Here is a 17,584-nt window from a genome sequence, read left to right on the forward strand (position 1 = left end):
TTAAACACATTTATATAACAATTATAAATGATATTAGGAATGTACTACAAATCTTTTAAAAATATTTTTATCATAGTTAAAACAATTTCATTTTGAGAGAAATTTTATATCATTTAAAAGATATCAAACAGTTTTTGGATGAGTACAACTAGCTAAATACACAGTAGCACCTGGACTTTTATATCTGTTCAACATAACATCTAAAATTATATGCTACTCAAAGATGCAGAAGAGATGAGGCCTATGCTTCTATTATACTGCTCTAGATAATCTTAGTCAACCTAAACAATATAATCTAGGATGCAATATCAAACAAAAAAACCCCTTCATTTAAAAGTGAAGTAGTTAATTATTAGGTTAAGCAGAACCAGAAGCAAAATTGAGAAATGTGCCCAAAGTATTTTAAAATATCTTATAAAATCAACTTAATGACCAATATATAAAATGTCTTACCAGCTAGAGATTCCTCATATTTAAGAATGTGCTCAACTAGGTTATCAACAAGTTGAGTACAAGCTTTCTTCACAGGTTTATATGAGGAATCCTCTTCGGACTTCAACAACTATATATGTATATATATAAAAAAAAAAATCCCAGTATAATTATTCATTAGGCAGTAATAATATAAATGCATTAAATGTGTCCATAAAAAGCTTTTCAGTTTGTCATTAACAATTAATATGGAAAATGCAAATAAACAAAAAATATATAGCAAATGTTTTAAAATATCTTATAAACCAGTAATTTATAAATACTTTCAAACAATGTTAGTATGAAGTACTTAAACTACTGTGTGTAGGACCTGAGGTAGGCTATAAGAGAAATCAGAAAGGTGACTTTCCTTAATGCTCAGTGCTAGTTGGATTATTTTAAAGAATTAGAATTCCATTCTTCATTATTTCAAGTCCTTTGATAGCTCAAAAAAAGTATGAGTTAATTACACTTTTTTATATAATTGTAACTTTATCTGAATTGCACCTTCAATTTTGTAATTATAAGACACAAAGCTAGATTTCTGTATTATCCTTTGCCAAATTATTAATAAACAATGTAAGAGAAGTGTTAGGAATGATGAGATGAGGAGAAAAGATCAGTCTAACTACAGCCAAAAAATAAAACCAATTCAAACTTTTATAATCATAGGTCAATTGTAACGTCATCTAAGGTATATTTGTTCTGTTAATACAGACTAGCTAATACAAGTCTGAGATAGTAAAGAAGCTGAAATGAGTATTTGATTTTCATGAAGAATTTCAGTGCTGTCCAATGTAACTTGCTGCAATGATGGAAATGTCTTTATCTGTGCTGTCCAATATGTTTGCCACAAGACATATGCAGCTACTAAACATGTGAAATGCTGCTAGTATGACTGAAGACTTAAAATAAAATAAAAACAAAAATTCAAATTAAGTTAAAAGAACACCTGTGGCTAGTATTGGATAGTTCAAATTTAAACTTTCACTACAATACGAACGGATGATTAAAACAACTGGCAGCAATCAGTATAACACAACACATATGTTGCCCCATCCTCCTCAATTTAAAGAAATAAATAAAAAAAGAGAATTTAAATTTTCAGTTTCAACTCTGTACAGCAAATTCTACTCGTCCTGCTTCATAACTCAATTCCTTAAGCAGTTACTAAAATCGCATGCTAGCCTTTTCCAGGCAGGAGTTGAAAACAATCCCCTCTTATTTTTTCTTTTTCCTCTCTAAGAGATGAAGTATACACAAAAGTATAAATCCTAGATTTTGGCTCATGACACACCATCAATACTGCTATGTGCCCTTTTAATTTGTTTACTTATAAAAATATTGTACTATGAACCCAACTCAAGAACATTTCCATGGACTTTCATTTTCCCAATATGCTCCTTCCCTTATTCCATCCTCCGGTGTCCATTATCAAGGTAACCATTATCAGGAATTTTATAATTTCTTTGCTTAAAAAGATCATGTAAGCTATATACTGTTTATAGTTTTGCCTGATTTTCAACTTTCTAAAAGGTATCATGCTAGATGCAGTCTTTTGGGACTTGCCTTGTTCACTCAACATTATGTCCCTAACTGTAATCCAGGTTGTTGCAAATGACTGTATTTTATTCATTTTAACTGATAAGCAACAGGCTACTGTGTGTCCATATTGCAGTTAATTTAGCTATTCTGAAGACAGGTTAATTACACTTTTTAGTGGCATAATGAGCATTCTTTTGTCTTCTGGCACACATATGCAAGATTTTCAAGAAAATCTTGCATATATACCTTGAAGTGGAACTGCCAGGTCACAGATTATATAATTATTCAACTTTATGAAATAATGCTATATTTTTTCAAATTGGTTGTAGTATTTTCTCCACAGTTTAAGAGATACTGTTTAATCCATCTCTTTTTCATTTGTTATCATCTGACTTCTCAATTTCTGCCATTGAATGAATGTAAAACATAGTCTTGATTTGTATTTTCCATATTATTAATGAAGCTGAACAATGTATAGGCCGTATGTACTATTTCTTGTATGAAATGCCTATTCCTGACTTTTACTTATTTTCCTACTGGGACTCCTGCCTTATGCTGGTTTGTAGAAGAGGAGTTCTTCACATGTTCTTAATAATGATCCTTTTTTACATGTTATATGTGTGTCAAATATCATTTCCCAGTTTGTGACTTGTGTTTTTGCTTTAAGATGTCTTTTGATTAAAAAATGTACTTCCTTTCAACACACTGAAATTTATCAATCTTTTAAGGTTAATGGTTTTGGAACTTGTTTAAGAAATCTTTCCCTACAGAAAGGTAAAAAATATATTCACACATATTATCCTCTAAAGACTTAAAAGATTTCCTTTAATCTATATGGAGGTGATTATTGAGTTGAAGTAGGAATCTTTTTTTTTTTTTTAAGATTGATTTATTTATTTGAGAGAGAGAATGCGCGCACACGTGGGTGCGGGGTAGGGGCAGAGGGAGAGGGAAAATATCAAGTAGGCTCCCCACTGAGCACGGAGCCTGACATGGGGCTCGATCTCACGACCCAAGAGATCATGACCTGGGCACAGACCAAGAGTCAGACACCTAGCCAACTGAGCTACTGAGGGATCCCAGAAGTAGGAATCAATTCTCAAAAAAAAAAAAAAAAAAAAAGCCTTTTGGATAGCCAATTGTCTCGGCCCCATTTACTGAGAACTCCATTCTTTCCCCATTAATTGCAGTGCCACTTCTATTTTATAGTAAGTATATCCTAAATACATGGAGGCTTATTTCTTGAGCTCTCCATCTTGTTCTGTTGGTCTATTTAGTACCACACTAACTACTGCATCTTTAAAAATAAGTCCTTACACTTGGTAAGGCAAGTCAGTTCTCCTGCATTTTCAGAAATGACAATTATTTTTAGTTCTCTGCTTTTCCACATACATTTTACAATCACCTCATCTGATGACTATTTTTTCTTTTGTTATGGTTTTTGTTTTGTTTTGTTTTAAGCAGGCTCCACACCCAGCATGAGGCTTGAACTCACGACCCTGAGATTAAAAGGAGCATGCTCTACTAATAGAGCCAACCAGGTACCCCTTGACGACTATTTTTTTTTATCTTGGTGAGATCTCTCAACATATTCCCATTTTGCATGATTTTCATTTTAGGTTTATAGTTATCTTCTGTCAGATTTTATTCCTAGTTTATTAGAAGTTATCATTTGAAGTTATTAAATTTTATCAAAAATTTTTCCTGTGTTCCTTGGAACGATTACTTATTTCTTCTTCTTTAATGTTAAATCATACACACATACTGATGTTATATCAGCCTTATGGTTATATATGCATAAATGCATGTATATACACATACATATGTATACATACACACATATCTTTATCCATCTTACTTTTGACATATTTCAAAGTAAACTGTAAACAGTATACTCCTTTTTTCCCTTTGAGATAAAAGTTACACAAAATGAAATGTACACATGTTCAGTGTTCCTTTGCTCAGTTTTGTTAAGTGCATTCACCATTAGAACTCAAACTCCTATCAAGATAGAGAACAGTGATCTACATCTTTAGCTTATATCAGAATCACCTAGAGAGACTATAAAATATAGAATGGTGGGCCCACCCTCAGAATTACTGGGGTAAAGCCTTAGAATTCATATTATCTAACAAGTTGCAGGTAATCTCAGTAACTTTTAGAACCACTGATAGGGACTACTACCATCCTTGAAAGTTCCCTCATGTTACTTCCCAGTCAATCCCTGAACCCCTGCAATCACTCTTCTGAGTTTTTCCAATACAGATGAATTTTGCCTCTCCTAGAATTTCAAATAAATGGAATCAGAACATGTACTCTTTCGTGTAAGGCTTCCTTCACTCTGCATAATGTTTTTATTATTCACCTAAGTTGTACGTATCAACAGTTTGTTCCTTTATGATGTGGAATACTATGAAACTGTGTGGATATATCAGTATTTTTACCCATTCACTGGTTGATGGAGAGACAGTATTTGACTATAAACAAAACCAAATTGCTCCTTCAACAGTTTACTTAGAAATCTACTCAGCTAAATATCCAATTTCACGCTTGATGTTCTACCTTTCACAAAACACTAGAAGAACACAATTCAGCCAAGTTCTTTGCCACTTTATAACACTACTTTTTCTCTGATGTCCAATAGCATGTTTCTCATTTCCATCTGAGACCCCATCACAATGGCCTCTACTGTCATAATTTCTACCAACATTCTGTACATGGTTATATGTATTCTCTAAGAAGACAAAAGCCTTCTCTACAGCTTCTTTTCTCTCTGAGCCCTCACCAGAACTGCCTTTCAGTGTCTCTTGAAATATCAGCTTTTTCTAGCATGCACATCAAAACTCTTCTAGTCTCTACATATTATCCAATTCCAAAGCCACTTCCACATTGTTTTCAGCGCCATCCTACTTTTTGGTTCCAATTTCTGTCTTAGCTTGGGCTGCTATAACAAATACTATAGACAAGGTGGCTTAAACAGAAATTTATTTCTCATAGCTCAGGAAGTTGGGAAATTTGAAACCAAGGTGCCAGCATCTTCTAGTGAAGATCCTTTTCCTAGCTTGCAGATGACGGTCTTCTTGTCATATCCTTATACAGCAGAGAGCAGAGAGAGATCATCTCTGCTGTGTCTCTTCTTAGAAGGGCACTAATCTGATTCACAAGGGCTCCACCCTCATGACCTAATCATCTCCCAAAGGCCCCACCTCCTAGTATCACACTAGGGATTAGGCTTCAACATAATGAATTTTGGAGATACACAAACATTCTGTGCACAGCATTCTCTGAGAAATTGGAGAAAAGGAAATGATCAGACCTTTTAGGGATTATTAGATGCTGGTTCTGAACTGGCACTATTTCCAGGAGGCCCTAAAGATCACTATGGCCCACTGGTCAGAGCAGGGGTGGGATCTGAAGGTCAGGTGGTCAATGGAGGTGTAACTCTGGTCTGTTTCATACGGAGTCCAGTGGGTTCCCAAACACATCCTGTGATTGTTTCCCAGCACCAAAATGCAAAATTGGAATAGATATACTCGGCAGCTGACAGAATCCCCACACTCGTTCTTTGATCCATGCAGTGCGGGTTATTATGGTGGGAAAGGGCAAGTGGAAGCCATGAGGAATGCTTCTACCCAGGAAAATAGTATATTGAAAGCAATACATTATTGGAGGGGCTGTCAAGATTAGTGCTATCATCAAAGACCTGAAGGATGCAGAGATGGTAATTCACACCACCTTCTCATTCAGCTCACTTATTTGGCCTGTGCAGTAGACAGATGGATCCTGGGGAATGGCAGTGGATTAGCATAAGCTTAATCAGGTGGTGACTCCAACTGCATCTGCGGTACCATACAAGGTATTACTCGAGCAAATTAATAGTTTCCCTAGTTGCCTGGCACCTTCTGGCAGATGCCTTTTTCTCCATTCCTGTCAAAGGCTTACCAGAAGCAGTTTGCTATCAGCAGACAAGGCAAGCAATACACTGTACTGCCCTACCTCAGGCGTATATTAACTCTCTAGCCCTATGTTATAATTTAGTTTGCAGGATCTTGATTACCTCTTCCTTTAATAAGATTATCACACTGTTTCATTACACTGATGGTACGATGCTGACTGTACCTAGCGAGCAAAAAGTAGCAACCACTTTAGACTTACTGATAAGACTTGTGTCAGAGGGTAGGGAAATAAACCCAACAAAAATTCAGGGATCTTCTACTTCCGTGAAATTACTAGGGTCCTAGGTGGTGTGGGGTATGTTTGGAGATCCCTTCTAAGGTAAAGGATAAATTGTTCCATCTGGCCTCTCCTATATATAACCAAAAAGAGAGGCACAATGGCTAATGGGCTTTGGACTTTAGAGGCAACGAATTCCTCTTTTGGGTGTATTACTCTGGCTCATTTACTGAGTGACCTGAGATGCTGCTTGTGCTGAGTGGAGTCCAGAACAGAAGAAGGCTGTGCAAAAGATCTGGGCCGCTGTGCAAGTTGCTCTGCAGCATGGGTCAGACGACCCAGTAGATCTAAAGGTGAAGTGTCAGTGGCAGAGAGGAATGCTGTTTGGAACCTTTGGCAGGACCCCATAGATGGAATGCATGCAGTACAAACCCTTAGGATTTTGGAGCAAAGTCTTTCCATCCTCTGTGGATAACTACTCTCCTTTTGAAAAAGAGCTCTTGGCCTTCTACTGGGCCTTAGTAGATACTGAATGCCTAGCCATGGGTCACCACACTACCATGCCATTTGAGTTGCCTATGATGAACTGGGTATTACTTGACCCCCCAAGAACCCCTGTGTGTGTAAGCACAGCAGCACGTCATCATCAAATATAAGTGGTATGGGTGAGAGTGACTGGGTGAGAGCAGGCCTAAGGGCCCAAGTGTGTAAGCACAGCAGCACGTCATCATCAAATATAAGTGGTATGGGTATAAGTGACTGGGTGAGAGCAGGCCTAAAGGCCCAAGTAAGTTACATGAGGAAGCAGCCCAAACGCCTGCTCATTCCTGCCTACTCTCTTCCAGGCTGTACCTATGGCCTCATGGGGAGTTCCCTATGATCATCCCTATGATCAACTGACAGAGGAGAAGAAGACTTAGGCCTGGTTTACAAATGGGTCTGCACAATATACAGGACCATTCCAAAGTGGACATCTGCAGCACTACAGCCCGTCTGGAACATCCCTGAAGGAATGGTGAAGGGAAAGTCCTCCACTAGGCAGAACTTCTGAGTAGTACACTTGGCCATTCACTTTGTTTGGAAGAAGGAATGACCAGATATGTGACTATACATCAATTCATGGGCTGTAGCCAATGGTTTGGATAGATGGTTAGGGACTCGGAAGGAAGAGGATTAGAAAGTTGGGGACAAGGAAATTTAGAAAAGAGGCATGTGGATAGACATCTCTGAATGGGCAAAAAATATGAGGATATTTATGTCCCACATGAATGTTCACCAAAGGATGACCTCAGCAGAGGAAGATTTAAATAATCAAGTGGATAGGAAGACATATTCTGTAGGTAACTTCTCTGAGGATATCAGCCTCTTTCCCCAACTACTCTTATTGCTCAATAGGCTGATGAACAAACTGTCCATGGTGGCAGGGATGGAAGTTATACATGGGCTCAGTGACACAGACTTCTATTCATCAAGGCCAGTGTGCTATGGCCACTGCTGAGTGCCCAACCTGCCAGCAGTAGAGACCAACACTGAGTCCCTGTTATGGAAAAGCCAGCTATCTTGTGAGCAGGTTGATTACACAGGACCATTTTCATAATGGAAGGGGCAGCATTTTGTTCTTACTGGAACACTTACTATGGATACATACTTGCCTTCCCTGCATGCAGTGCTTCTGCCAAAACAACCACCTGTAAATTTATTGCCTTATTTACTGTCATGATATTCTACACAGAATTACTTTTGATCAATGAAGCAAGTGGACTGATAGAACATGGAATGGACTTTTGAAGAGCTGCATATAGCGCCAGATAGGTGGCAATATCTTGCATGGCTGCGGCAAGATTCTCCAGAAGGCTCTATATGCTCTGAATCAGCAACCAATATTTGGTGCTATTTAGCCCGCAACCAGGATTCACAGTCCAGAAGTCTGCAAGGAGTGGAAATGGGAGTGGCATCACTCACTATTACCTCTAGTGACCCAGTAGCAAAACTTCTGCTTCTGTCAACTTTATGCTCTGCTGACCTAGAGGTCTTAGTTCCAGAAGGAGCTCTCACCAGGAGACACAACAACGATCCCACTGAACTGGAAGTTAAGATTACCACCCAACTACTTCAGGTTCCTCCTGCCTCTGAATCAACAGGCAAAGAAGGGAATTAGGGTACTGGCTGGAGTGACTGATCCTGACTACCAAAGAGAGACTGGACTACTACTGTACAATGGCGGTAAGGAAGAGTGTCTGGAATATAGGACACCCCTTAGGGCAACTCTTAGTATTACCATCTCCTGTGATTAAGGTCAATGAAAAACTACACCAACCCAACCCAGGCAGGACTACTAGTGGTACAGACCCTTCAGGAATGAAATTATGGGTCACCTCACCATGAACCAAGACCAGGTGAGGTCCTTGTTGAAGGCAAAGGAAATAAACAGTGGGCAGAAGAAGGCAGCCAATGACTACACTGCAAGGAATAGAAACAAAAACTTTGTCATGAGCATTTCCTACTTATATTGTTATGAATACATTAGTGTGTGTGTGTGTGTGTGTGTGTGTGTAGGGAGGGATGGGGGGAAGGAGAGAGGAAAGAGCAAATAATTTTTTCCGCTCTTACTCTCTTACCATAAAATGTAAGATGTACTGACTTCATATCATAGTATATTTAACTTATGGGATATCAAGGAGAAGAGTAAATATCACTCAAGGACTTAATTTTTTCTCCTGGGAAAGAGGTTAGTGCATTTTCGATTATATGCAGGATAGCTGTATCATGTTAGGTGGAACTATCACCTTGTTACTGTTTTTTGGAAATGAAATATGGTTTAAAGAGATATATATATAGGTGCCAAGTTGACAAGATGGATTTATGATGGTTAATTTTACATGTCAGCTTGACTGGGCCACAGAATGCCCAGTGATTTGGCTAAATATTACTTCTGGATATTGGGGAGGACGTTTCTAGATGAGATTCACATCTGAATTGGTGGACTCAGTAAAGCAGATCATCCTCTCCAATTTGGATGGGTATCACACAAGCCATTGAGGGCCCGAATACAACAAAAGGTGGAGGAAGGAAGAAACCTATTATTCTCTGTCTGAGTTGGGACATCAGTTCCCTCTTGCACTCCAACTGGGATTTATACCACTGGCTACCCTGGTTCAGGCCTTCAGACACAGGCTGAACTACACCAGTAGCTCTTCTGGACTTCTAACTTGCAGACAGCAGATTTTGGGACTTAAGAGCCTCCACAATTGCATGAGCCAATTCCTTATAATAAATCCTTTTCTTTCTCCTCTCAGTATCCTGTTGGTTCTGTTTCTCTGGAGAACCCTAGTACATGTCCCTTTCATGTCAATCCCTGGCCCCTTGCAACCACTCCTCTGAATTTTTCCAATAGAGGTTAGTTTTTGCCTCTCCTAGAACTTTATATAAATGGAATAAGAATACATACTCTTCTGTGTAAGTCTTCTTCACTCTGTGTAATGTTTTTATTATTCATCTAAGTTGCTGTATGTTTCAGTAGTCTCTTCCTTTAAGAGGTGGAGTACTATTAAATTACACGAATATATTAATTTTCCTATTCATGCATCGGCTGATAAAGTATTTGACTGTAAACTTTGAGGAAATCTTGTTTTAGATTACAAAGGCCAGGAACATATGAAATATAGGTTATTCAAGTTTTTTCACTGCCTGTATTCCTTTTTAAAGATTTTATTCATTTATTTGAGAGAGAGAGAAAGCAAGCAGGTGTGCTTGAGAGAGCACACATGGGGGATGGGAGGGGTAGAGGGAAAGGGAGAAGCAGACTCCCACCTGAGCAGGGAGCCCGACAGACGTGGGGCTTGATCCCAGGACCTTTGGATCATGACCTGAGCCTAAGGCAGACACTTAACTGACTGAGCCACCTATATGCCCCACCTGTATTTTCTTATAAACTAAAAAAGGACCATAGTCTTGGTTTATAAGCAATGAAAATGAGTGTCACTGGAAAATCAATTCAATTTTTGTGTACCTATCATAGGGATATGATAGTAGTTTAATTAGACTACTTTATAGAAATAAAAAAATACAAGAACTTTCATGATGGAAATTTTTCTTTCACATGCTATTGAAAAATGGCAAAAAAAAAAACCCTCTACGAATTCATTAAAAGTCATAAAACTATGAATTCATTAAAGGTTATGAAGGCAATGAATCTGCATACATTTAAAGTGTGTGTGTGTGTGTATATAACATACTAACAAAACTATTTAGTTGGACAGTTTGGTGCATGTCTGAATTTGAAGCTATTTCATAGTACTGTAAGTTTCCTTCAAAAAACCCCCACATTCCATGAGCTGGGAATCAATGATCCATAAGAAACTCACTCAACACAGAAATAATAAAAATGAGAAATAGTGGAAACTGGATGGAGTGGAATGTGTACATGAGCTCATGTGGAAATAGTTGAAGTGTGCTAATTCTTCTTTTTTTTTAAAGATTTTATTTATTTATTTGACAGAGAGAGAGAGCACAAGCAGGGGGAGCAGGAGAGGGAGAAGCTGGCTCCTCACTGAGCAGAGAGCCCGATGTGGGGCTCAATCCCAGGACTCTGGAATCATTACCCAAGAAGAAGGCAGACACTTAACCAACTGAGCCACCTAGGCTCCCTAAGTGTGCTAATTATTCTTAAAAAAAAAAAAAAATTAAATTTTTTTTTTAAACTCTACCCCCAGCGTGGGCTCAAACTCACAACCCCAAGATCAAGAGCTGTATGCTCCACCGACTGAGCCAGCCAGGCATACTCATGTGTACTAATTATTCTTGACTCTAGAATTTCCAATGATTCTAACAGTCCATTCTCTATATTCTTCCTAGCCTCTCTTAAAAGTTATGCATACATGTTGTTATAACTGCTAAGAGTGGTTATGTCTCTGTTACATGCATCTATAATACTTTTAAGCCTCATTTCTTTCATTAAATTCTGCTAATGACTGTATCACAAAGTCACAGTGTCATTGATAAACTAAACTGTTGTCAGAAACTAAAGTAAAATTAGACAACAGGGAGAAAGGACTGAATGAACAACTAGAAAGTAAAGATATAAAGAACAGAGAACTTATTAAGACATTATAAATCTAGTCCTCTCCTTTCTGCCTCTAACTTGCCAATAATACATATGGATATTATCTTAGATCCTTTTTTGGAATACTAAATAATGACATTTCTGATAGCTACAATTAATTAATTCTCACATATTGTAATTATCAGATGAAACATGTGGTTGTAGAGTCTTTTAAAAATTATTACGTCCCATCCGGAATGGATGACATAAATATAACTAAGATGGTCACAATGCTTAGTAATATAGAGCTAATTATTTGACTTAGGGGGGAAATGATACCAAATATATTTTGTAAAATTACAAAATAAAACATGATATATTGAAGATGATTTAGGAAGAGAACCTAAGATATTATAGACTGAAGAGCATAAGCAAATACCATGAAGAAGTTTAAAAAAGGCATCTTAAAAAATTTTTTAAAAGCAACATATTACTGCACACCATCAGATGGCTGAAGTTAAAAAGAATGACAAAACCAAGTATTGGTGAGAATGCAGAACAACTGGAACATTGCTGGTGGAAACACAAAATGGTTCAGCCATTTTGGAAAGAGTCTGGCAGTTTCTCACTCACAACATGACCCAGGAATCACACTCATACAAATTTACTCAAGAAAAATAAAAACACACATCCACAGAAAAACTTCCACACACACATTCATGGCATCATTATTCAGAAAAGTCTAAACCGGAAACATAAATCCGTAAGTTTTTGAGTTCATAAAGAAATTACCATACATCTGAACTACTGATAATAGTCAGCAAAAAAATAATATACCAGCAACACTCTACTAACTAAAAGAAATCAAACACAAAAAAACTACACGCTGTATGATTCCACTGATACGAAATTCTACAAAAGGTATAACTGTAGTGACAAAAAGTAGAGTGGTGGTTTCCTAGGGCCAAGAGAAGAGGACCGACTACAGAGAGGCACAAAGAAGCTTTTAAGGGTGACTCAAGGGTGCCTCAAGAAAACAATTTTGGTTGACGGTTCAAAAATATCATTAAACATACAGAAGTAAACAGAAACAAATGGACTGAACTAGACAGTAGATTGTTGATATAATCAAACAAAAAATTTATTTCAAGAAGGGCTTTTAGGGGCGCCTGGGTGGCTCAGTCATTAAGCATCTGCCTTCGACTCAGGGTGTGATCCCAGAGTTCTGGGGTCGAGCCCCGCATCAGGCTCCTCCGCGAGAAGCCTGCTTCTTCCTCTCCACTCCCCCTGCTTGTGTTCCCTCTCTTGCTGGCTGTCTCTCTCTCTCTGTCAAATAAATAAATAAAATCTTTAAAAAAAAAAAAAGAAGGACTTTTAATGGGGTGCCTGGGTGGCTCAGTCAGTTGAGTGTACAACTCTTGATTTTGGTGTAGGTCATGATCTCAGGGTTGTGAAATGGAGCCTGCTTAAGATTCTCTCTCCCCCTCTGGCCCTCCACCCACTTCAAAAAAAAAAAAAAAAAAAGAAGAAGAAGAAGAAGAAGAAAGATTTTTAGTACTGTACCTTTAGTGAGCTATAGATAAAAAGAAATGCAAAGCAATCTTAAAAACTGTATACAATAATGTTATTGTTAATATAGTAGAGCAAAGCAAGAAAGAAATTACGTTCCTTTCCTTAGGAACCAAGATTTTTAGCCTAAAGGAAAGAATAAAACCAAAGAAATAGACCTTCATGATAAAAAAATTTGAATAAAAAAATATAAATTCTTGATTTATTTTTGCCTTCCTAAAAAATATATTTTTTAAGCTCTATCCTCTGGAAAAGGCCCAAAGCTATGATAACCCATTAGCAAAGAACATCTGCAGCATCCAAATTCTTCTCCCCAAAGGGAAGTAGGGATCTTGGGGAAAATGGCTGATTTGTTTGGGGCAGAAAATGTGCAAGTCGAGTCTAGGGCATCTTGTAGAGGCAAAAAGTGATCAGGTTATAAAAGAGTAATAACGTTAGATCAAAAGGATACAAGACCAACCTGAAGGGACTAACACTGGGCAAAGATGGGACAATCTGAACTTCAAAAAGAATTATGATTACAAAATTTTAAATACAAAAGGAGTCTCCCAGGGGAAAAAAAAAAATTTTTTTTAAATACAAAGACAGGGCAGCTGGGTGGCTCAGTTGGTTAAGCGTCTGACTTGATTTCGGTTCAGGTCATGATCTCATGGCTGTGAGATAGAGCCCTGCAACGGGCTGGTGCTGGGCATGGAGCCTAGTAAAGATTCTCTTTCTCCCTTTCCTTCTGCCCCTCCCCTCTCTAAAAATAGAAATAAAAGAAAATATAAAGACATACAAATCTATTCATTCACACTGATATTAAAAAAAATGAGCAAACTCATTTTAATAGGTGCACCAGGTTGACAACATCTAAACTGAAAGATCACTGAAAGTGGATAAACAAACATTATGTGCCTCCTGATGTGACACAATAATATTCACCACCATCTATGAAGTATTCTTGTCTCCTACTACCACAATTGAACTTCAGTATTATTAAGGCTTTAGATCTATGAGTTTACAGAAAAAAAAAAAATGGTGAATAGAGGAACAACTTAAATGACACCAGAAGGAAAAGATCTATGAAATCTAGAATGCGGGACATTCTACAGGAAAACATGTAAGTGGCATGAAAAAAAGAGGGGTGAGGGGTCGACTATCATAGATTAAGAGAAGAGACTTAAGAGCCGTATCAACCAAAGCAACTGCAAACAAAATATATAAATACATTTTTGAGACAATCAGGGAAATATGAACATTGAATAGGTATTAGATATTAGGGAATAATTTATTTTGATATAGATGATAATGATATTCTGATTATTTTTTAAAAGTAATTTCTGTTAAAGATAGACACTAAAATGTTTATGGTGAAATGATACAAAGTATGGGGTTTGCTTTAAAAGTACTATAGCCAAGAACAAATAATTTAAAAAAATATAGGGGAGGGATTAGAGATAAAATAAGATTGGGAAAATGCTGATAATTTTTGAAGCTGGGTGATGGGCACGTCATCTATTTAAAAATTTCTGAAATAAAAAAATTCATAGGGAGAAACATTTCCATTTATGAAGTTTTTAAAGAACACCAATTGTGGTTTAATTCTGCACTATTACAGGAAATTCTACTTATTTTATAGTATGTCAAATAATGTAAATATGTATTTAATGCAATATGCAAATACATAGATTTCAGTCTAACATATAAATTGAAGGGATAAGAAAAAAATAATTATCTGGAAGAGAGAAGACAGAATTTAAATTACTGATTTAGAAAACTTACTTTTAACAGGCAATGGAATAATTGATTAAATAGGGATATTAACCAACACATTCAGCCTAATATACTGATATCCCCCCCAAAAGGCAAATACTTAAAAAATAACTGAAAAGGTTCTTTTAAATCATAAAGCTTACAAAGAACTGATCTTCTATGAAATTTCATGTTATTTGTTATCAGGAGTCAAAATAACACTCACGTTTTGAAGGAGTTGCTCAAACCAGTCATATCCAGTATCTCTGCATGCTGCAACCTAAGTGGGAAAATAAGGTGAAATTATCAAAATTAGAAATTTACTTAAAAATCTGAAAAACCATGACCAAAACCAAAACCTTTGCTATGGTTTAGCATGAGGTATATAAATGTCTCAATGTTCTCATTTAAAAAATTATTTTTAAAGAAAACTATTCTTTTAGTAAACCAATAATTTACCGATGCTAAACAATTTTATTTTAAAAACACTTTAGAAAATATTCAAGAAATTAGTTTAATGTATTGAAATTAAATAAAGTATTATAGGAGAGGTGGTGGGAGGATGGGTGAAATAGCTGAGGGGGATTAAGGAATGCATTTGTTGTGATGAACACTGGGTGTTGTACGGAAGTGCTGAATCACTATATTGTACACCTGAAACTCATATTACAGTGTATGTTAACTAACTAGAATTAAATAAAAACTTTAAAAAATATATGATATTATATTTTGAATAAAAACTTCAATTAGTCAGAAAAATCTGTAAGGTTTAAAACAACACAAATAAAAGTGTTTGCTTATTATTTTCCTTCTAGATAGCAGATTTAAAGACATGAGTGAAACAGAAATGAACTGGTAACTGATAATGTTCAAAATATAAAAAGTATTCTGGGTCAAAAAAGTTTATAGCTTACGTGTATAATTAAACATAATGAAACCAATCTTAACTCATGTTTTCTGAAAAAGTACTATCTCATTTTAGGTTGCTATCCCATCCCTGGGCTACTGTTACCTATTCATCCACTTCTTCCCCTCTCAGCTTTGGAGAATTTCAGTATCAGTGCTTAAGTGAACGAATGCCAAAGAGCGGTTATGTAGAAACACCAATCTCATCTTCTTTGCATCCCTTGAGTATCTCCAGAAATGTAAAGTAAGGGAAGTACAGTTGATCCTGAACAGTGCAGGGTTTAGGGATGCTGACCCCTTGCACAGTTGAAAATCTGCGTATAATTTTAATTTCCCTCAAATTTAACTTTTAATAGCCTATTGCTGACCAGAAGCCTTATCAATAACATAAACAGTTAACACATACACTGTATGACATACATATTATATACTATATTCTTACAGTAATGCAGTAAGCCAGAGGAGAGAAAATAGTAAAAAAAAAAAACCCTAAGGAAGAGAAAATATATTTACAGTACTATACTGTATTTACTGAAATAAATCTGTGTATAAGTGGACCTGTGCAGCTGAAGGGTCAACTGTAGTATTAAATGTCAAGATTAACCAATTATCTCATCATTGTTTCTATCTCTGTAAGAGGGGGCGGGCCTAAACTAGGTTTGCACCCACAGGGACCACACGTTTGTTCGAGTCCTTACCACATCAGTGATGTTTAAAATTTTCCTTGTCATTGCTTCTTTGTCATTGTGTGGAGTTGGAGTAAACCAGAGTTTTTGGAATGTTTCATTTACTAATTTCTAGAAGAAAAAAAATTTCAAACTACACAACTACAACAAACATGGCAAAATTCTCAATCCCAAATTCTCAATAAAACCCAAAACAAAGTTGAAGCACCTGACTGGCTCAGTCAGTAGAGCATGCAACTCCTTTGATCCCTGCGTCATGAGTTCAAGCCCCATGGCAGGCAAAGAATTTATTTAAAAAAAAAAAAAAGTCCGAAAGCTATAAATAACTAATCAAAACAGACTACGAGGAATTTTTGGCATCATTTTAAAAAACAATCATTAATTTCTTAAATTTATAATCTTTTTCAGTTGGTAAAAATTTTAAATAGGTGATACTATGCCTAGCCTAGGAAATCTGCATAATATACACTCAAATGTTTTTGATCAAACTAAAAAATATTTTTACTACCTTTGGGGAGAAGTTGCTAAAAACAAACACAAAAACAAATATAGAGGCAATCATATACACATAAATTCATTAATGAACAAGATTAAACTTTCAAAGAAGTATTTAACTTAGAAAACCAAATACTAATTCGATAATAAACTTCCTACATGTAATGTAATCACTATAATGACATTAAATATTATAATTTAATTGGTTGAGAAATACCAGATTTTATTAATGTAAGATCTAGAAATAAAAATGCAAGAAAATATGTCTTTTTTGAATTTATAATAAAAATGTTGATTTGCTTATAAAGGCTTTAGAGTCATATTTTACACATATATCAACAAAATTTAGATAAACACTTATTTAAAACACTAATGAAAAGTGAATTTTAAAGTAGTCACCATTTCATCTTACCTTAATGCCCTCTTCATCATTGACTCTGCGAATCATTTTTACACACATTTCTGTAATTTTTGGAAACGTTGGTTGTTCAATACAGATGTCTCTTAGAATCTTTATTACCCTTTTCCTGACACTGATACCAGTATCCTAAGAACAGAAAAGTACTTTTAAATATTAGAAAAATCAAGATGCTCAGATGTATGAAATGTGATAAAATGAAATTAGAAAATAAATACCATCAAGCAGTCTATTGACTATTAACATGATAAAAATGGTCTATATATTTCCTCTTTCTATGCTTTCTTATTAATGTTACAATAAATATGGGTTATCATATTGTTTTACTTTTAAAATTTGATATCTAAGACATGCAAAAATATTAAATAGCACGAACATGACACTAGAACATAAGCTCACGACAATTAAATGGGATAACAAATATGAAGCTTTTAGAATAGTGGCACTTAAACAGCATATGAAGTATTTTTAACAAAAGTGTTAAACCTAAATCTAATTGAACTATTGTCCCTATCATCTGATGGTTAATAAGAAATACAAGAAACA

The 17,584-nt window shown here is 36.0% G+C and overlaps 1 protein-coding gene across 2 annotated transcripts in view; it reads right to left on the minus strand.

Annotated features, from left to right (window-relative positions):
• The window catches only part of NIPBL (NIPBL cohesin loading factor), a 188,411-nt gene that overhangs the window by 22,456 nt on the left and 148,371 nt on the right, over positions 1–17,584 (minus strand). For both annotated transcript variants that reach the window (XM_040630495.1, XM_040630496.1), the window contains 4 exons: positions 17,033–17,167; positions 16,138–16,236; positions 14,760–14,813; positions 454–562 (listed from right to left, as the gene is read on the minus strand). In XM_040630495.1, the coding sequence (XP_040486429.1) occupies positions 454–562; positions 14,760–14,813; positions 16,138–16,236; positions 17,033–17,167 (397 nt within the window). The remainder of the gene's footprint in view (positions 1–453; positions 563–14,759; positions 14,814–16,137; positions 16,237–17,032; positions 17,168–17,584) is intronic.

Source organism: Ursus maritimus, unplaced genomic scaffold (genome assembly GCF_017311325.1).
Source record: "Ursus maritimus isolate PB19 unplaced genomic scaffold, ASM1731132v1 scaffold_15, whole genome shotgun sequence".
Classification (NCBI taxonomy): domain Eukaryota; kingdom Metazoa; phylum Chordata; class Mammalia; order Carnivora; family Ursidae; genus Ursus; species Ursus maritimus.